Source organism: Muntiacus reevesi, chromosome 8 (genome assembly GCF_963930625.1).
Source record: "Muntiacus reevesi chromosome 8, mMunRee1.1, whole genome shotgun sequence".
Classification (NCBI taxonomy): domain Eukaryota; kingdom Metazoa; phylum Chordata; class Mammalia; order Artiodactyla; family Cervidae; genus Muntiacus; species Muntiacus reevesi.
The window spans coordinates 84551829-84573128 of record NC_089256.1 but is presented as its reverse complement, the minus strand read 5'-3'; the positions used below and the strand labels follow the sequence as shown (position 1 = coordinate 84573128).

Genomic DNA, 21300 nt, shown 5'->3' with positions numbered 1-21300 from the left:
CTTCAGACCTGGGGTACTCATCTTCGGTGTCATATCTTTTTGGCCTTTTATACAGTTCATGTGATTCTCACAGCAAGTATACTGTGGTGGTTTGCCATTCCCTCCTCCAGGGGATCACATTTTGTCAGAACTCTCTGCTAGGACCCGTTCATCTTGGGTGGCCCTACACGGCATGGCTGTTAGCTTCATTGAGTTATACAAGCCCCATTGCCACCAAGGTAGTGAGCCATGAAGGGGATACTTAAACATTCAACCTCTTGGACATATCCTTATTAAAAAGAAAGAAGATAAACTAGAAATGGACACTGTTGACTATTTGGAAGGCCATATAGATTTCTTTACTTGATTGTTCAGCTTTAAAATGAAGAGAAGAGAAAATCACCTGCCTAAGACTGGTATTCAATTTTTAAATAGACAGTTCTCCATAAAAGAGAACAGATGGGTCAATAAGCACATGAAAACATCACTAGTCATTAGGGAAAGCAAATCAAAACCACAGTGGGATACCACTTTATTAATCAGGACGCCTGTTACCTAAAAAGCAAAATAACAAGTGTTGGTGAGGAGGCAGAGAAATTGAAATCCTTGTGCATTGCTGGTGGGAATGTAAAATGGTGCTTCTTCTGTGGAAGACGGTGGAGTACGGTGATTTCTCAAAAAAAACCTAAACCCAGAACTACCACGTTGTTGTTGTTCCATTGCTAAGTTGTGAATGGTTCTTTGCGACCCAGTGGACGGCAGCACGCCCGTCTCCTGTGTCCCCCACTGTCTCCCAGAGTTTGCTCAGATTCACATCCAAGAACTAACATACGGTCCAGCAATTCCATTTCTATATACGCAAGAAAATTGAAAGCAGGGATCAGATATTTGCACACCAATGTTGACAGCAGCATAATTCACAGTAGCTCAAAGTTGGAAACAACTCAGTGCCAATCAATGGATGAATAGACAGGTAAAATTGGCGTGTTCATACAATGGGATATTATTCAACTTCAAAAAGGAATCAGATTCTAATACATGCTACATTATGGGTGAGTCTTAAGGATATCATGTAAGTGGAATAAGCCAGACATAAAAGGACAAATATTGTATGATTACACTTCTGTGGGATAGCCAGAAGAGTCAAGTTCCTAGTAGGACAGTGGTTACCAGGGGCTGGGGGAGGAAAGAATGGGAAGTTTAATGGATCCAGAGTTTCAGTTTGGGGTGATGAAAAGTTTTGGAGATAGTGGTGACAGCAATATGAATGTACTTAATGCTACTGAACTGTACACTTAACAATGGTTAAAATAGTCAATTTTGTGATGTTTACGTTATCATAATTAAAAAAGACTGACACTTATTTTGCTAAACCACTTGGTACACTTAGCAGAGATCAGATAAATAAACACTGTGTGTAATACAGTGTACTCAAGGATTTTATAGATCAGGTGCACAAGGAGAAAACCCTATTGAAGCTGAGATGCTTACTAACATATCTGAGCTTGAGTTCTGTACCATTCACAAAGGCCTTATCACCCCAGCTCTCTAATGACTAAGGAACTCCGTATAGGAAAGTATAGGTCTGGGCCTTCAATAAAGTCAAGCAGTGTATCCTAAGAACCACCAGAGAGAGGTCTTGATCTATTAAAAGGAATGTGTCAGGAGTCCCCAAGACCACTCCAGATTCTGTGATTCACTGGGAGTCAGGACTCAGCCAGTAATCACACTCATGGTTATGATGCATCACAGTGAGAGTACAAAGCAGAATCAGCGAAGGGAAAAGGCGTGTGAGGTCACGTCCAGAAGAAACCAGGTGGAAGCTTCCAGGCGCTCTCTCACGCTTAGTCTTGCCCTGCGTGTCCTCGAGCTGCATGTCCTCGAGCAGCAAGTTGTGACCGTACCTGTGAAATGTCTACCGGGGAAGGTCATTAGACTCAGTGCCCTGGGTTTCACTGGAGGCTGGTCACATAAGGCTCCCCTGGTCGGTTAGACGGTAAAGAATTAAACTGCAATGCAGGAGAGCTGGGATTGGTCCCTGGGTTGGGAAGATCCCCTGGAGAAGGGAATGGCTACCCACTCCAGCAGTTTTGTCTGGAGAATTCCATGGACAGAGGAGCCTGGCCAGCCACGATCCATGGGGTCACAGAGTTGGGATGACTGAGCGACATACTAACTCACATAGACACACCCTGCCTAGCACCTACGGATTTCCAGTCTCCCAGAAGGAAAGCAGGTATTTAGCATACATCCCGTTGTTTTTGCAGCAGTATAGGCACAGTGGACCAGTCTTACCAGTTCTGGAATGCTGGGAATCAGCCGATATCCAGATTCCCAGAAGCCAGCCGGGGGCCAGCCTTGCAAGGGGGCTTTCTGGGAGAGCACTTTCAGTCCTGCTGCGTTTCCTGTTTTCTTCCAGGAGGCAGTGTGCTTTATTTCTGTGTTGTCATTGGGTGTATTAGGGACAGTGGAAAGGCAACAGTTTTCAAGTGTGAATGTGATTCTTACAAAAGTAAGGGAAATTTAGGGTAAGAACATAGCTTTTGTTAGGCTGGTATAGGTTTAGCTTTAATTTCACCTTTTTTCTATTTATCAACCACATTCATGTGTTTCTCTATTCAATGGAAGTAAAGAAAGTGTGGTAAGATTCATACGTTCCTGCTTTTGCATATAAGGAAGGGTTGGAAAGTAAAAAATGTGACCTCGTGGCCTAAGGTAGCTCCATGGTTAGTGACCAAGCCGTTTCTGGTTCCTAGAAAAAGCAAGTTTTTAAGAGAGTTTCAAATAGTGATTGTTTTCTTAACCCGTTTATTTTCTTCTTTTTATACTCGTTTTATTGTGCTCAGTTGTTATCCTAGTTTTCATCGTGATGTTTAGGAATTGTGGTTATAAATGTTTTGCTTTAAGGTTTGTGGAATATCTAGGTTTCTGTTTTTCCTGAGGACTGAGAAATAACTATGCTGCTCCGTGTTTCTGCTGCATCAACAACTGGTGGGCTGTGCCACAGCACAGACTGCTGTTGGCCTCCTCCGGCCGCCAGAGCTGAAGCCCTGCTGCCCCCTCTGAGGCCTGTAGCCGCTAGCCCCTGCCCCCTCTGAGGCCTGTAGCCGCTAGCCCCTGCCCCCTCTGAGGCCTGTAGCCGCTAGCCCCTGCCCCCTCTGAGGCCTGTAGCCGCTAGCCCCTGCCCCCTCTGAGGCCTGTAGCCGCTAGCCCCTGCCCCCTCTGAGGCCTGTAGCCGCTAGCCGCTGAGGAGCAAGGCTGGGACGCATGGATGGTGCTTGCACGAGAGGTTGGGGCAAACCAGGAGGTGGTTATTTACAGCCTGTTACTATCAGGACCCTTAGTTTATGAGCACCTTGCCCTGGTTTGGCTTCCCGTATATATGTCCTTTAAAAAAGGAAAGCAAACTGGTTAATTGTTTCTTTAATAGATGATACTTTCATATGGTTTAAACATTCAGAAACTCTATAAAGGCACACAGTAAGAAGTCCTCACCGGCTCTCATCTGCCCGGCGCTCTGCGCTCTGCTTAGTCGCATAGTCGTGTCTGACTCCCTGTGACCCCATGGACCCCGCCAGGCACCTCTGTCCATGGGATTCTCCAGGCAAGAATTCTGGAGTGGGTTGCCATGCCCTCCTCCAAGGAGTCTTCCCAACCCAGGGATCAAACCCAGGTCTCCCGCACTGCAGGCAGATTCTTTTCTGTCTGAGTCACTCTGGGCCCCATTCCTAAACCAGGTTGCCAGTTAATAAGTTTCTGGTGTTTCTTTCCATAGATTTTTTGTTTTGTTTTGTTTGCATATGTATTGCTTTTTCCTCTATTTTGCACAATTGTTAACATACCATTTACACTGTCCTATGTGTAAACGTTGGCCTGGAAGAAGCACAAGCTGGAATCAAGATTGCCGGGAGAACTGTCAATAACCTCAGATATGCAGATGACACCACCCTTATGGCAGAGAGTGAAGAGGAACTAAAAAAAGCCTCTTGATGAAAGTGAAAGAGGAGAGTGAAAAAGTTGACTTAAAGCTCAACATTCAGAAAACTAAGATCATGGGATCCATTCCCATCACTTCATGGGAAATAGATGGGGAAACAGTGGAAGCGGTGTCAGACTTTCTTTTGGGGGGCTCCAAAATCACTGCAGATGGTGATTGCAGCCATGAAATTAAAAGACACTTACTCCTTGGAAGGAAAGTTATGACCAACCTAGACAGCGTATTAAAAAACAGAGCCATTACTTTGCCAACAAAGGTCCGTCTAGTCAAGCTGTGGTTTTTGCAGTGGTCACGTGGATGTGAGAACTGGACTACAAAGAAAGCTGAGCAGTGAAGAATTGATGCTTTTGAACTGTGGTGCTGGAGAAGACTCTTGAGAGTCCCTTGGACTGCAAGGAGATCCAACCAGTCCATCCTAAAGGAGATCAGTCCTGGGTGTTCACTGGAAGGACTGATGTTGAAGCTGAAACTCCAATACTTTGGCCACCTCATGTAAAGAGTTGACTCATTGGAAAAGACCCTGATGCTGGGAGGGATAGGGGGCAGGAGGAGAAGGGGACGACAGAGGATGAGATGGCTGGATGGCATCACCGACTCGATGGGCATGAGTTTGAGTAAACTCCGGGAGTTGGTGATGGACAGGGAGGCCTGGTGTGCTGCGATTCATGGGGTCGCAAAGAGTCAGACACACTGAGCAACTGAACTGAACTGTTGTGTATATATGGTTTTTTCTCCAAATTGAAAGGTAGTGACATTCTGAGGGTTGAAAGCAGTTACAGTGTTGAAAGTTAAATAGCCTTTTTCTTTCTATTTTGGGGGGAGTATTTTGACCTTAAGTTGTAGAGAACCCCATTCCAGTCTCCACTAAAGCCAGAACTCCAAAGAGTATCAATTTATTTCATTCATTTGTTGCCTTGTAGTTGATCTGAAACATAAAACGTAACTTTAAGATGAACTAATTTTTTTTTTCTTTTGTAGCTTGCCATTCGAAGAGCCACGATAAACAGGTCATTTACCCCTGTCTTTCTGGGAAGTGCCTTGAAAAACAAAGGAGTACAGCCTCTGTTAGATGCTGTTTTAGAATACCTCCCGAATCCATCTGAAGTCCAGAATTACGCCATTCTCAATCAAGAGTAAGTCTCGGAAATTGATTCTTAGTCTGTGCACAAAGAATTGAACATCTGTGCACTGGAAAAGAATTTTAAGAATGGTTTTTGAAGTTATATTGCATTTGTGGGTTTTTTCCAATAATTTATAAAAATCAATCTTTATTTCTGTTTGGGTAACAATTTTGGCATAAAGAAAATTATTTATTATACCTTCCCGTATCATATTCTGTTTATAAGTTAGAATACGGTTTGTTTCATTATGAACATTTACATCATTAGAAAATTTTCTCATGTGGAACTAATTTTTTTTAAAATATTTTTTAAGAAACAAAAATTTTTTAAGCTCTCATTATTTTTTTTCTGCGAGACTTGTTTTGTTATTTTTATTCTACTCTGGTCCTATCACAATGCAGTATTGGCCAGAAATTATTCTTGTTGATCCCATTCAGTGAAATTTCGCTTAAGAATAAGCTCAGAAATGTTTAGTGCAAGTATGCTTTTTCTCAGGTAACATTCTGATGAAACAAATTGATATAAAAGAAATATCAAATATTGCATCTCACAAATGTGTATGTCTTTTATTTTAAGTGACTCCCAAGAGAAAACCAAAATCTTAATGAACCCCCAAAGAGACAGTTCCCATCCGTTTGTTGGCCTGGCTTTTAAACTGGAGGTAAGCTGCTTTCTAATGTATTTAACTGATATATATAGAATTTTTCTTTTAGGCTTTTATTCCTATTACAAAGTGACTCTAAGGAAAGATTTAGTTACAGATTTCTCCACCGTAGTTACTTTGTCCCCCAGCCTGTTCCATACTGACTCTAGAAGGTTTCTATGCACAGCCCACACTTAAGGGGTGCATTACCATCTTCCTCCGTGCGGGGGCGGTGTCTCTGTGAGTTACGTGGGATTCCTCTGTAAGGGAGAGTTGTCCTTTCTCTCCCGTATTTGCTTGTTCAGTCGTTTGTTTTTATCATCTGGACTTACGTATATCTGTTTCATACTTTGAGCTAAGACCCATAGCATGTTCCGTATTTTATTGCCAGACTGGCCAGTGTCGCTGTCTGCCCTTTCAGGTGCATTTTGTGACCCTGAGACATGCCCCCGGCTTTTGCTTCTTCGAGCACTTCCTCACCTTCCAGGCTTATGCTGTATATTCCCTGCCCTGGCCTGAGAATCAGCCGTCTGTCTAAGAGCCCTGGTCCCTTTAATTGTGAGTGGTATTAGGAACCAAGACTTGGGGACTGGGTCTGCTTTTTGTTGTGGTGGTGTTGCTTCTGTATAATATTTTAAGGAGGAAAAAGGTAGATAGGTCAGAAGTGTTGAAGGGTGGTTATTTCTAGGATGGAATTATATCAGGGGCGGTGCTTTTTCCTAGTTTTTATTTTTAAGTTTTTACAGTATGATTTTTATTCTAAATCCAGAAAAAGTAATTTAAGTTAAGAAGTAGACATAACACTGCAGTGACAGTGTTCGTTTATTAGTTAGTTTTGGCTGCGCTGGGTCTCTGTTGGCTGGGTGCGAGCTTTCTCTAGTTACGGTGGGCAGGGGCTGCTCTCTTTTGCAGGACCTGGGCTTCTCATCGCAGTGGCTTCTTTTGTTGGAGGGCATGGGCTCTAGGCACACCGTCAGTAGTCGCAGCGCACGGGCTTAGTTGCTCCATGGCATGTGGAATCTTCTGGACTAGGGATGAAACCCATGTCCCCTGCATTTGGCAGGCCAATTCCCATCTGCTGTGCCACCGGGGAAGTCCTAAGAATATTTTTCTTAGGATCCCCAGAATGTGATTCTTGAGTGAAAGATACAAAATATTTTAAATATTTATTGGTATATATTGCCAGATTGCTTTCATATTTTTAGTTTCAGGTCAACAGGGAAGAGACTCAGCTATACATAGTCAGGTATCCATTCTCCCCCAAATTCCCCTCCCATCCAGGCTGCCACATAACAGAGCAGAGTTCCCTGTGTTATGCAGTAGGTCTTTATTGGTTATCCATTTTAAATGTAGCAGTGTGTACATGTCCATCCCAGACTCCTTAACCATCCCTCCCCCCAATCCTTTTCCCCGTATCTTGTCTTAATTCTTAATAATAGAAAACATTTTTCCATATATTCATTATGCAATTCTATGTCCTCTTTTGTAATTCCCTCTTTATGTTTTTGTCTTTCCCGTTTTAAAATTAGAATCAAAGTGTTTTACTTATTTGTATGAACCTTTCTCTAATAAAATTTTAAAAAAACAATTATTTTAAAATTTACGTAGTCAAATACATCAATCTTTGTCTTTTGTTATTTTCTCAGTCTTCCTCTTTGATTATATTCTATAAATACTTCCTTTTGTCTCTTTTGCTTTCTTATGGGTTCTTTTGTTTTTTTCATTGTTAACCCAGTTGGACTTTGTTTTGCTGAATGCTGTTAGGATCTCAGAAGTCTGTTTGGATTCCTCTGCCTCCAAATGGAAGACCAATTGTACAGTTACCAGTTTTTGAACAGTGTTAAATTTTTTCATTGATTGTAATGTCTCCTTTTTCATCTGTTGACTAATGAATTAAACATTTTAGATATTTATTTTATAAAGGCTATTACTTTAATATTTTGAAGTATTTAATATGTTCTTATATCAGTTATTTTCTATTTTTAGCTTTTCTTCTAAATATTAAAAATCACTAATAATATATTTTAAAAGTCCTCTTTGGAATTTTATTGCTATTGTGTTAAACCTAAATATTAATATGGGAAGAACTGGCAACTTTTACATATTTACCTAACATTTAGTGTTAATATTCAGGAGGAAATGATCCTGATTATTCATTTTATATTCAGTTACTTTACAGAATTCATATTCGTATAGCTTTCCAGGTGATTATCAGTTTTTCTAACATGTATAGTCTTTCATTTCAAATGGTATTTTTGTTGTCTTTCTAATATCATTTTACCTTATTTTTATATCTTACTGTATTAAACTGAACTTATGAAATAACTGCCTTATAAATTTAAAAACTTTTTCTAATAACTTTTTTCAGAGGAAACAGAAGTAGTATCTTGGGTTTTGATATCAGAAAGAACAAGAACCATTTAACCTTATTCAAAACTAGCATCAAAGTAGTTTATGACAATAAGCTGAAACATATATATATATATATAAGTTGTACTACTAAAACTGAGAGCAAGCATTTGAAGGTGATTATGAAATTTTCCTCTTATTTTTGATTCCTGTGTTTCTTTTTTACTCTTTCTGTCCTTACCCCATCTTGACTTCTAGGCAGGTCGATTTGGACAGTTAACTTACGTTCGCAATTATCAAGGAGAGCTGAAGAAAGGTGATAACATCTATAATACAAGGACGAGAAAGAGAGTGCGGGTGCAGCGACTGGTTCGCATGCATGCCGACATGATGGAGGTGAGTACCCGGCTTTCGTTGTACAATCAGAAATTTCTCTCATGCAGTTGAAACAGGTCTACTTTTTTGTTATCCTGAGCGCCACAAGAAAATCACTTCTAGTTGAGTGTGTTTTCCTAGCTTCTTCCTTTTTAGTTAGGTGGGCTACATTTCTCAGGTAGCACTTTGGTGTAGGCTAAATTAGCACATATTACGAACACATTTTATACCACCATTTGTGCGTTAGCTGTCTGTCCTCAGTGGCCAGGCTTAGGAAGAAGGACAGCACTTTCCTCAAGAGCCAGCCTTGGAAAGAGTATAATGGGTTTTTAGTTCACTGGAACTGTAGTTCTCAAAAGTAAGTGAGAATAATAAATTTACACATAACTTCCCATATTGCCCAGTGGATTTACTTCCTGAAATATGGAAATAGAATCAATCCCTAGATGGGCTTTATGGGTGCTAGAATTCATCTAAAGATTTAAAACCTCTGAAGGCCTAGTCTGGGAGATAAACTTTGGCTTATGATTTGACGTCTTGAATTGGCTCTGAGCCTGTTCTGGCCTCTGTGGTCCGCAGGGTGACGCGTTGGCAGGAAGACCAAGTACAGGAGGTTGTCCCCTCCTTCACCCTTTCCCAGTTCAGCTCAGTTATTCCTAGAGAGATTTATTAGTCTAAACAAAATCTTAGGGCGGACATTCTTGGCATCCATAACTGTTGTATATCCTGGAAAATGAATAGACAGTCTTTCAAAGTTAGACATCATTGTTTTTTGAAATAGGCAGCAGGGGGCAGGCTAGAGGGATTAGTGATTGTCACAGCTGTTTCGTGGGCCAGAAGGATCCCTATAGCTGTGTAACTGTTAAAGCAAGACCACACACTTGCTCATTCACAGCCACAGCTGTTATGAATGAGCTGTTAATATAAAAGGACAAAGACTAGGAAGTTTAGAAGCCCCAGTGCTTTATTCTTAGATTTCCTGTGTTTTCTTAACTGCTTACATCTCCTGCCTTTGTTTTGAAAACTTCCTTTGCAAGCTTTCCTTGTATGCCTTGGTCATGCTCATTTCCTTGTTAGACAATGGCAGCACATATAGCAGTACATACTTTTTAATTCTATAGGAATCACTTTAGAACCATGAGGCTCTGTGTTCTGTTGGTACTGCAGATCCCCCAAGTAAAGATGCCACGTTCTGACTTTCCATTTACAGCAGAATCTTGCCAGTTGACATGTGGTTTAAACAAGAGCCTGTTGAAGGTGTATCTTGCCATGGTTGAGTGTTGGTATTGCGTTGATTCTATCTAATTCTTTCTTTGTGGAATTCATGGTGAGACTCTGGCATGTTTGTTTGTGTACAGTGTGATTATTGTGCAGTTACTTTTTAGTGATTATGTGCAGATTTGAATTACTTGCAAGTATCATTTTGTATTCTTTCTTTAGGATGTTGAGGAAGTGTTTGCTGGAGACATCTGTGCATTGTTCGGCGTTGACTGTGCCAGTGGAGACACATTCACAGACAAAGATAATAGCGGCCTTTCTATGGTAAGTCATTTAACTTCAAAGCTGTTTATCACTTGCATTTCAAAAATGTATGTTCTAATACTTCAGAAAAAAAATCACAGAAGTTTTCATTGAGTGCCACAGGCATCAAGTGTGGATTGGTTGTGGCTCTTTTAATGTCAACTGAACAAGTGTCCTGTGTTAGCTAACTTACCTGATTTTTCTTAGTAAAATCATTCCACCATCCTCCAAGGTTTAGCATGGAGGGAAAATCTCCACTAGGTAACCTGGCCCGTATGGCTGTGACTTCTCCACCCTGAGACCTGCCTCCCTATTGTGGGTGCGTCCCTGATTGCTGTCACCAGTATCAGGCTGGTCCCAGCCAAGTGCTCCTTCCTTAGTAACTCGGCAGCTGGAGAGACGATGCCTCCCTCAGTCCCCTAGAGAACCATGAGAGCAGTCTCCTAGAGAACCGTAAGAGCAGACGGTGACATTTAGGCTGGACTCCGGGGAGTTGCACGACAGACCAGAACCGTGCTCTGCAGGCAGGATGCAGCTAGCAGAGTATGCTCAGGGCACTTCCTGCCTTTCTGTCCCCTTCACTCCCGCCCCCTTTCTGCCCCCACAGGAGGGCGGCTCTTCTGCGGTATGACCATGTGTTCCTGAGGGTGCTTCCTCTCCTGAATTCAGTAAAGGAGGAATATGAGTACAGAGGGGATAGGCGCTTACAGTAGATTGTCTATATATAAGAACTAGTCCAGCCCTAACAGGTGATCTCTGTAGTAGCTCCTATATCATATGATGAATTCTTAATCTTATCATTTAGCTTTTTTGTTTAAAGTATTCTCTGATGTCTGTGGTTTTACATGTGGAGTTAGGACACTACAAAAATCAGTTTCAATAAGTGGACTTTTTAATAAGTATTATTGATGAGACTGTCTCTAAACTTGTCATGAGCAGTATGAAGGGACTGGAGGTTGTGGGAAGTGCTCAAGCGTTGAAGCAAATAGACCTTGGTCAGAGCCCTGTGCTACTGCTGGCCCTTGACCAAGTTATTCATTATTCTTGCCAACCCTTTAACTATTTTATTTGTAAAATGGGGATAATAAAATTCATCTGCCTCTCATTTAACCTGACTGGTTAAATGAGATATCGTATGTATGAAGAATCTAGTCCCTGTCTCTGCTTCTCTTATCAATGATTGCGGTGTAACCTTTATTTATATATTAATATATTCATCATTTAATGAAAAGTAGAGCAAGATATATTTGCCTTAAAGATGTTGACTCTAGTGTTTTCTTCTGCATTAAAATTAAAACATTAAAATTAATCCATCTCTGACATACACAGTACTGTGTTTGAATTTTTGTCTGTTCTTTTAAAACTATTCCAGGAGTCAATTCATGTCCCCGATCCTGTCATTTCAATAGCAATGAAGCCGTCTAACAAGGTAGGAGTTTGATTTAGCACTTAGTCAATCACAGTAAAACCTTGAGCTCCTTCTCACCTGTCTCCACAACGCACATGGTGTCTTGTGATGACCATAAGCGCTCTTACGGACTCTGTTTCCTTTTCTGGTATTCAAATCATCGTTTAAAATCTACCAGTCTATTACTAGTAAGTACGCCTCAGAATATTTGAAGAGGTTGATGGTTTTAACGTATTCATCAGACTGTGCTTTATAACTCTTACTATAGTAAAGGTTTATCACTGGCTCCAGAATGGTAAGTGTAAGTAACTTCCTAGGTGCAGATCATAAGAGATAGAAAAGAGGAAACTGGGGCATTTGTCCTCAACTGCAGAAAAACCTCACGGTAAAGAACATTAGAATATTGCATCAATTAAATTGCCTCATGGATTATAGTACATCTCCACATCTGTGGTAGTTATGCAGTAAATGTCTGATTATAACATGGAAGGCCTGCAAATAAGACTCTTTCGACTCACTTTCAGATATAACAGTTTTATGATTGTATTTCATGTCATTTAGCTTTTTAGCCAAAATTGCTTGAATAGGTTCTGTATTTGCATAACTTGTCACTGAAATTAGTCCTGATCTTGAACCATAATTGTTTAGTTCTTAAGTTAGTTATATTCATAACTGTCATGTTAATGCGCTATATTGAAATTCTTTTATGCATTGAGTGAGCATTGTATGATCTCTTGTCATCTAGGTACTATCATCATAGAACATGTTCTCATTTATTGTCTTACGGATATATTAACGGCTACTGCTTCATCTGTTTTGAGGAACTTGAGATTTTCCTTCTCAAATTACAGAAAAGAGAATGTTGAGGGGGCAAGAAACATTCAGTCACTACATCTCAGAAATTTGAAGCAAGTCGAACCTTATATCTTACCACAGTGATACGCCAGTTTGTTCAAGGTTCTTTGCCAAATAGGTTGCTTTTCCCTTCCGAAGACAAAGGACTAGAAGTTAAAAATATTATTCTTTATTCCTAAATTCAGAGTTTATGTAGACATTTTACTGTTGATAGTTCACAATAATGGATGGAAATCAAATGGATCAATATTCATAAAGCTTTTTGGTGTCTCAAGGTTGTCTGCTTGCTGGAGTTAGTACAAATCAAATAATGAAACCCTGCATAAAACCATGAATCTCAGTAGTGGGGCAGCTTGTAAGTTGAGTCCTTGGCCAATGCGGGGAAAAGGGGAAAGACTTTGGAGATAGACTAACTTAAGATTCATTCCTAGTTAGCTGTGTGGCCTTGAGCAAGTCACTTGACTTCTCTGTACCTAGCTTCCTCACCTGTAAAATGAGGATAATTCTACCTTGCAGCCTGTGGTTAGAATTCCAGATAACATAAACAAAACACATTAACACCTCTTTAACCACGTGTTTGGCTGTTAACACTGGTGATTCAGAGCATGTTAATTTTCTATTGCTGCCATAAGAAATTAGCAAAAAACTTAGTGGCTTAAAAACAGTACAAATGTATTATTTTACAGTTATATGGGTCACAATTCACAGTTGTTAATGGGATAAAATCAAGTATTGTATTGGCAAGATTGTGTTCCTTTCTTGGAGGCTCTGGGGGACAGTTTGGTTCCTTGCTTGCTTAGATTGTTGGCAGATTTCAGCTCCTTGTTGTGGGACTTGAGATTTCTGTGCTGTTATCTGAGGGCCATTCCTAGCTTCTAGAGGCGCTCGTAGCCCGCTTTTTCCTGTCTTCAGTGCCAGCAACAGTGAAGTGAGTCCCTCTCATGATTCAGACATCTCCTGTCTGTTATTTCCCGCTTTTCATCTCTCAGCTGCCCTTCATTCCTTTCCATTTTTAAAGTCTCATGCAATTACACTGGACCTGTCCAGATCATTCATGATAATCTCCCCATATGAAGAGTCTGTAACCTTAATCACGTCAACAGAGTCCCTTTTATCAGGTAAGGTAACAGTCACAGATTTGGGGGGAATGGGGCATGTCCTTAAAGAAGAACATCATTCTGCTTACCACGTAAGGAATTAACATCTAAGGAGGATAGAGGTACATTGAACTACATCCAGGTGGATTATCTGGAAACGGAGACATCTCAGTGCGCATTCGCTGGTCTTAACTGATCTCTCAAACCTACAGTAGAGTTTTGGTGACCATGCTGATTTCTTTGATTTAGGATTTCTAAACTGTAGCACAGTTACAGTTGATTACAGCCTCAACCAATCCTTTGGTTTAGGATTTCTAAACTGTAACACAGATTCTGCTTTCTGTTTTATGGGGAGTCTTCCACAAATGGAGAGATTTTGTCAATAGGAAAAGAGTTAAGTCTTAGACTCTTGAATCTTGGTGTGAAAAGAAAATTCTGTAAGTTAGCTGTTCCTTGCTCTCTTGTGTGGTATCCAAGCTCATATATTAAAATAGCATTTAGAACTTAAATGGTAGAACATTTTTATTTAACTGCACATGTATTTGATTTCATTCAATCAAACTCTTTTAACAGTTTCATTGCTTATCATGCTTAGTACAATGTGTAATGATTTTTGTTTTCTTTTTAAGAATGATCTGGAAAAATTTTCAAAAGGTATTGGCAGGTTTACAAGAGAAGATCCCACATTTAAAGTCCACTTTGACCCTGAGAGCAAGGAGACAATCGTATCTGGAATGGGAGAGTTACACCTGGAGATCTACGCTCAGGTAGTGAACAGTAAGGACGTTAAAGTCACTTCCTTTATGTCTGTGTTTTAAGAGCGCAAAAGTCAAGAATTCTCGGTCTAATGGTCATAAACTAATAGTGGTTCTTTTTTCATTTCACTCTGGTTTTTTTATCCAGATGTGGTACACTGCATCTTCTACTATCTGTTACTAATTAATTACTTTTGATCTCTAAACCTTCTTATTTGTAAAACATTGCAGTCAGACCATCCATCCATAAGTGGGTCGTGGTTCTTTGGGTCAGGTGTATCCTTAAGGTCTCAGCCTTAGGGGGACAACCTCAGGGAGAAACCTGCTGAGAAAGTCAGCCCACCAGTACTCACTCGCCAAGCCATTTCTTACCTGTTTTCTTCTCAAGTCAGTACTTGAAGATCAATATAATGTAGTTGAACAAATGGGTAGATGGAGACCCTACTTTCCTAGGAAAGGTCTTATGTGTATATAAATGAAATCGAAATATATATGACTTATTTTTTTAATATATCTGACCTATGATTAAAAATTCTGGCTCTGACTGTATCTCTGAAGTTGAGATAGTAGGAAATTATGACAATAGATCCATATACCATTCCAATGAACATGTAATAAAATGGAGCAAAGGTAAGGTTTTAGTAGATTAACTGGAGGTAAGTGTAAGTTAATCAGTCTAAATTAGAATTTGTTTATATAAAATCTGTAAAAGTTTGTGATGTATTTATCCTCATAAGGTACTTAAGTGATTTTAGATTGATTATTTGCTCACCATGACTGTCCCTGGTGGCTCAGATGGTAAAGCATCTGCCTGCAATGCAGGAAACCCCCGGGTGTGATCCCTGGGTTGGGAAAATTCCCTGAAGAAGGGAATGGCAACCCACTCCAGTTTTCTTGCCTGGAGAATCCCATGGACAGAGGAGCCTGGTGGGCTACAGTCCATGGGGTCACAAAGAGTCAGACATGACTGAGTGACTAACGCTTTCACTTTTAAATGAATGCTTCTAAGGTAATTAAGACTCTTAGGATTTTTCTTATTTTAGTTTATTATTTTTTAATTTAAATATATCAAAAAAGATCTCTCTCGTTCTTTTTAGCGAATGGAAAGAGAATATGGCTGTCCTTGTATCACAGGAAAGCCAAAAGTTGCTTTCAGAGAGACCATTACGGCCCCTGTTCCGTAAGTATCCAACATGATGAAACAAGCTATGAGGCTGGAATTAAAGGCTTTTATTAGGGGTATACATGGCACTGTTACTGTTGATAAAACACTTTGACACTGTGACGCGCTTTATTATGGAAGCTATATAGTTCTGTACTGTAATCAGGCCATTTATAGATAATGACACTTTTGGGATTTGTCTAACCCCTTAAGCTAGTTATCAGTGAAGACTGGTATACAGGTCATCATTAACAAGCGTGTCTACACTTTATCCAGTGTTATGGTCCTTGTTTATTCCAATTGTGCTTCCTTTGGCAGACGGCTATTATGTTTTACTTTAGTACCATATTGTGGATGCCAGAGAACTTGCATTTGCCAAGGAATAATCTCCTGCAAGTAAAAGAAACTAATGCTGTGATAAAACTAACAAAAACATCTAGGAAAACAGTTGGATTTATATTCTGTTGGAGATAAAACAGTCCTCATAAAGATAGCACAAGACAAGTTAAATTGCTACAAGTGGTAATATACTTCAACCTGGTGCCTATTTGAATTTACATGAATTCTGATTTAGAGTCAAAATTAACAAGGCATACACTGAGGCTACAAAGTGAGTCTCAATTTCCAAAGTGACATTATAAATGATACTATACCTGAGATGCAATGTCATGAAGGAGAATAGTGTAGTCTAACTCGATGAAGTCATCATTTCTTTGCTATAATAAAAAATAAAAACCTGGCATTTAAAACTTAGTATCATTGGCAAAAAGTATATTTTAATTTTAGAAATCAGTTTTCACTAGTGGATGATGATAATACTTAAGTAAAATTAAAAACTGAATGTTATGGAATTCCCTGGCAGTCCAGTAGTTAGGACTCCACACATACACTGCAGGGGGCATGGGTTCAATCCCTGGTCGGGGAACTAAGATTCTGCGTGGTACACAGCACAGCCAGAAAAATTACAAATTGAGAGTTGTGGAACTTATAACATTATAGTCTATAATTTGAACATTTTAGAACATTACAGTCTATAATTTGTCATTTAAGATTCTTTAACGTTTCCATTGGTCAAAAAAGCATTGTTTAGGGGATAAACAGCTGAGATGAGTGTTTATACTAAAGGAAACCAATTTTATAATAGAAATTCTCTTTTAAAAAACTGAAAATAATAAAATGTAATGTTTGATTTTGTAACTAAAGCTTTGATCTATGCTGCTTACTGCTTTAGGCATGTAAAGTATTCCATCAACTACACAGAAATACCATATCTTCATAGTTTCAAACCTTGATCATCAGAAATTTGCTGTACTTAAACAAGGCTCTTAAACGCTTATAACGAGGCACTGAAAAACCCTGTGGCTCTTTTAGTTAACAGTAATAAAATGGCCCCAGGATTGAATAAAACTATTCTCTATAGTCTCTTGAAACAATCCTTTCTTTGATTATATCAACAAAGAAGCTCCTTTAAGGATAAGGTAAAGATCAGGAAGGTTACTTATCTGTGATCTAGCCCAAAGGTATCTAATAAGTAGTTGCAAAAGTTAGTGGAGTAAAGGTGCTCCAGCTTTCTTGCAGTTTGTTATCAACAAACTGAGAAAAGCCAATGGAAAGTGCTTTTCTCTTAGAGTATCTTTTTATTGCGTTCCATTAAATACTACTAGTTGACTAGTATTTTTTTTTTCTTTTAAACCTCTTAATAAAGCTAAACTCAAAGAATTTGTTTTAATCTCTTCAGGGTCTAGAAAGAGGCAATTTGGAGTAGTTTTGTCAGACTTAATATTTTATTTTGGCGAATCCAGGTGGGGAAAATGTCAACCCTATATCTAGCTCTGGCACTAACATTTGAGGAGAGGGAAAAAGCAGAGGTAGTTTCAGTATCATATGATTATAGTAATCAGAACACAAAGCTTAGGTTGCCAAAGGAAATGATCTGTATTACGCTGCACACAAAAACCATTGCCAAATTATAACTGGAGACTTCACTCTTGAAACTGCAACTTCACCTCCTCCAGCCTTGATAACTGACCTCCCCTTCAAATACTGAGTTCACTGCTGTAAATACAAAATGACCGAAGGGGCACTGTTTATCCATCATGAATTATGACACCTTTTGTAAATACTGAACCTATTTAGAGTATAGTTTATAGAAATTACTTACCACTTGCTTGACAGTTTGAATTTTTGCCATTTTATACCATGTGTTTTCAGTAGAATTTTGCCATATTATATAACCACTGGCAACCCAGGCTAAATGTCGAACTGGCTTCATTTCTGGAGGTACATTTCCAAAACTGTCTGGTGAAGGAAATATTTATATGATAAATGGAATTATTTTACATAGAGAGTATTAACCTTTTAAATGTAAATTCTAAGTCATTTCTTAGTTTTCTTCAAATGTGTGCAGAAAGTAATTTAATTAAGCTATGTCTATCAAGTCCTAAGACCTTTATTGTTGTTAGATTAGTAATGAATATTTTTGTGAAAGTCAGTTTATTTCCAGCATAATGTAAACATCTTAACATTTTTGAGCATAGGTAAATTGATACTGTTTTTAAAATTGAAAAAATATTTTCCTCTGCTATATATTTATATACCTGGAATATTTTGTGCTTCTAGTGGTTCCTTCATGGACTTGAGTCTTTGATAAAATGTATTATCTTCTTCATCTGGGTTTTTTCCAATTTCTCCTTCAAATGTGAAGTTGACTTCTGGTGCAGTATCTTGTCCCATTGGAGGGTACAGTACTTCAGCTGTGCAGTTCACTGTAACTTCCTGTTTGAAACATTTTGCAAAAGATCTTTACATGTAAATGGACATCCATTACTAATTATTATTCTTTGAGATAGAACCTTTAAAGCATTGTCCCCCTTATGGTATTACTTCAGACTGGACTTCAATGTGCCTATTTCAGAGGTATCTAATTCATGGTGGCCCAGTAATTTTCTTGAAGTGAAGTTGCTCAGTCATGTCCGACTCTTTGCGACCCTGTGGACTGTAGCCTACCAGGCTCTTCCGTCTATGGGATTTTCCAAACAAGAGTATTGGAGTGGGTTGCCATTTCCTTCTGCATGGGATCTTCCCGACCCAGGGATCGAACCCAGGTCTCACTCATTGTAGGCAGATGCTTTATCGTCTGAGCCACTAAGGGAAGTCAGTTTTTCTTAGAGGTAGCTAAAATAGGTAACTTAGTTCATAACTTATCAAGTCTCATAATCTTGTAAATTCGTTGAAAACTCTGAATGTATTTCAGTAGTAATGGGAAGTCCATCTCTAACGCAGATTTTAGTCTGACTTTATTAAGTCTTTCTATTCTTCTCTCCTCCTGAAATAACAGAAATTTTCTCAAACTCAGATTCATTTCAATCTGTATCCAGATGTAAAATGAGAAGATTGTAGCATTGGTTCTGCTTTAGATGAATATTCGTCTAGCAGCTCAGATGCCTTTTAGTGAATCTCTCTGTTAGCCTGTATCTCTTAGTTATGCTTAACAAATGGGCAAGTTTTTTAAAATTTCAAGATGGTTACAGTACAACTGGCAGTTCCTTCCTTTTACGTTTATCTCGTTAATAATTTGAGAGGTGAAATTTTTAAAACTGGCCCTGCCCCATTACTGAAGGATTCTAATCGGAACACAGTGGTATCAGTTGGCCGTTCTGTTGCTTGTAAATAACTAAAAGCACTTGCTTTCTTTAAATAAAAGAAACAGAATGAGACAGAAATAAAAAACACCTAATGATGATTAGAGTTAATTATTTCACTTCTTCATATTAGGCATAAATTCACACTGACTCATGCATATATAACATTTTTAAAGGAAATTTATTTGTATTGAAGTATCTAGAGCCTCTTTTCTAAATAGCACAATAGAAATACTAAGTGTATCTCAGAATACACAAAAAGTAAAAACTAACCCTTGTATGATGATCATTTTTTTTGAGGCAGGAATTTCACAACAGCTTTTTCTCAAAAAAAAAAAAAACCAAATCAATCCTATGATTTAATCAGCAGAGGTGACCTGGAATGTTAGGAATCAAATTTTATTTCATAATAAAGGATATTTCACTTACTTTTTGGATAATTTCTTCCACAGAAAACTTAAGGCGATACTTATGTCCTCTTCCTGGAATATCCTAAAATTAAGAAAATGTGTTATTATAACAACAAATGAAGTCTTTATATGGTTAGGGGAATCCATTCTCTTTTGATGGGGCCGGAGGAAGCTGACTGTTCGAGGTAAACGACTAAAGCCTTAGACCTTGAGCAAAGCATGTCACTGTATGTGTGATGGCTGATTTAGTAGGTCCTCTAAGCAGGGTTATTTTGGATGAGAACAAAAGAGTGGGATAAAAGCATGTATATTCGGTTATAATTCACTTTCAATCATCAGAGAACTTTGACATCTGGATCTGTGACCCTAAGTTCCAGATAAGAAAATTTAACATTTTTAATTCTAAAGATGACAAATAGGATACCCACTGAAAAGATTTTTCATAAAGCCTCCAAACAGAATGCCATTTTGAGATTACTGCAAAGTGGTTAGAGATGTTAAGTACTGCTTTTACCTGTGTATTAGTGGACCTGCTGAATGAGACTTTAATAAATTTTATAACAGTAAGACAAACATTTAGGTACTTCACTTTTGAATCAAGATACAATTGAAAGTTTATACCTAACTGTGTTACCTAGTGTGGTTTTGAAATATGTACTCCCTGTCAGCTCGTACAGACTGTTAGCAGTTAAACATCTGTCAGATCCATTAGATGTCAGTAAAATGGAAACAGGCTTAGTGATTGCTGAGGTCTCACGCATAGCACTTCATTTACCCGTTAGCCAGAGAGCGCCCATCACTCCGCAGTGAGCGGCCAGCCCGCAATTCCTTCACTCTGACTTCAGTTTTGTCAGTTTCTGGTTTGGTTTGTTCCTTCGTTTACCCTTCGTTTTGGTCAAATGAACGACTGGTCTTAAGATATAGGCAGTGAAGAATGTTACACAAGACCAGAGCTTTTGTTGGTCCAGACTGGAGCAGCAGATGAGAAACATGGTACCCGTTTTAAGAAACTTTTGAAAATGGTTCCTATAGGTTTCACTTGGGGGAAGGGGGAGAAGCCGCCCCAAGCTGAGAACATTTATCCATTTCCTTATAATAGTGCCCAGAAAAACTGTATCAGTGTGTGTGTCCCTGTGAAAACAACAAACAGCCCCGGGGCTGCCCCGGAGACTAGAGAAAAGCCAGAAATACCAGCTTCTCTAGAGAGACCCGGGGCGGCAGTGAGACCCGAAGCAGGCGTGGTGCCCGGGAGCCGGAGCGGAGGGGATGGAGGGACGCGGGCCCTGCCCCGCCGCCCCTGCCCGACTCACCTCCAGGCTGGCTTGCGTGACTGTCTGCACCAGAAACACCTTGTGCGGGGTCCCCTGCTGGTAGTTGATGCAGCTCTCGACCACCGAGGCCGCCCTGGCGGCCGGGTAGTGGGTCGGAGGGATTTCCATGCTTGCGGAGTCTTGGCTGCGCTGGCGAGCGTCCGCGTCCCCGTCCTGCCTGCTGCCGGGCCGCCCGGCCGGAAAAGCCCTCCCGCCGCCTGGGGGCCGGGCGTGGGCTGGGGCGGGGTCAGCGGCTCCTTCCCGCTCTCTCCTTCCCTCCTTCGGATTCTGAAAGCGCCGCCTGGGAGCTGGCTCCTGCTGGGCCCTCGTGGAGCCCCGCCCTGCTCCCGCCCGCAATTCTCCGGTTCCGGTCCCGAGCGCCCCCTCCTCCAGGTGGGGGTGGAGAGGGGTGGGGGGTGCCCGGGACCGCAGCCTTCCTCCAATCAACCTGAACGGAGGCGCGGGACGGGCGTTTGGCTTTGGCCTCACTGCAGCATCTCCTCCGGGGCTTCGAGTTTCCCCTCCGTGAAAAGTCCGGTTGCTTCACTTGCGGAGCGGAGCAACTTGCTTATCCACCACCCGCGTGTCAGGCTCGGGGCGAAGTCCAGAGGAGCTCCCGGTAGGGAGTCACTGCGTTTCCTCCTTTTCCCGCTCCTTCCCAGGAGCAAGCTTGCTCA

The 21300-nt window shown here is 40.2% G+C and overlaps 2 protein-coding genes across 5 annotated transcripts in view; one reads left to right on the top strand and one right to left on the bottom strand.

The window, feature by feature from the left end:
- Window positions 1–21300, top strand: part of GFM1 (G elongation factor mitochondrial 1) — a 49413-nt gene that overhangs the window by 14558 nt on the left and 13555 nt on the right. The window contains exons 7-13 of the mRNA XM_065942213.1: window positions 4955–5109; window positions 5674–5758; window positions 8348–8485; window positions 9905–10006; window positions 11358–11414; window positions 13975–14112; window positions 15198–15280. Coding sequence (XP_065798285.1) covers window positions 4955–5109; window positions 5674–5758; window positions 8348–8485; window positions 9905–10006; window positions 11358–11414; window positions 13975–14112; window positions 15198–15280 — 758 coding nt within the window. The remainder of the gene's footprint in view (window positions 1–4954; window positions 5110–5673; window positions 5759–8347; window positions 8486–9904; window positions 10007–11357; window positions 11415–13974; window positions 14113–15197; window positions 15281–21300) is intronic.
- Window positions 783–21225, bottom strand: LXN (latexin). Of its 4 annotated transcripts, none has more exons than XM_065942214.1 (6): window positions 20624–21225; window positions 19333–19395; window positions 17860–18037; window positions 17424–17560; window positions 15916–15978; window positions 6583–6874 (listed from the first exon to the last, which is right to left on the bottom strand). In XM_065942214.1, exons 1-6 carry the CDS (start codon window positions 20750–20752, stop codon window positions 6665–6667), a joined length of 780 nt encoding a protein of 259 aa, XP_065798286.1. In that variant the 5' UTR covers window positions 20753–21225; the 3' UTR covers window positions 6583–6664. The 4 variants fall into 4 exon arrangements, with proteins under 4 accessions (XP_065798289.1, XP_065798286.1, XP_065798287.1 ...); XM_065942215.1 differs by lacking the exon at window positions 6583–6874 and adding an exon at window positions 15287–15652 and having other exon boundaries at window positions 20624–21222; XM_065942217.1 differs by lacking the exons at window positions 6583–6874; window positions 15916–15978 and adding an exon at window positions 783–829 and having other exon boundaries at window positions 20624–21219.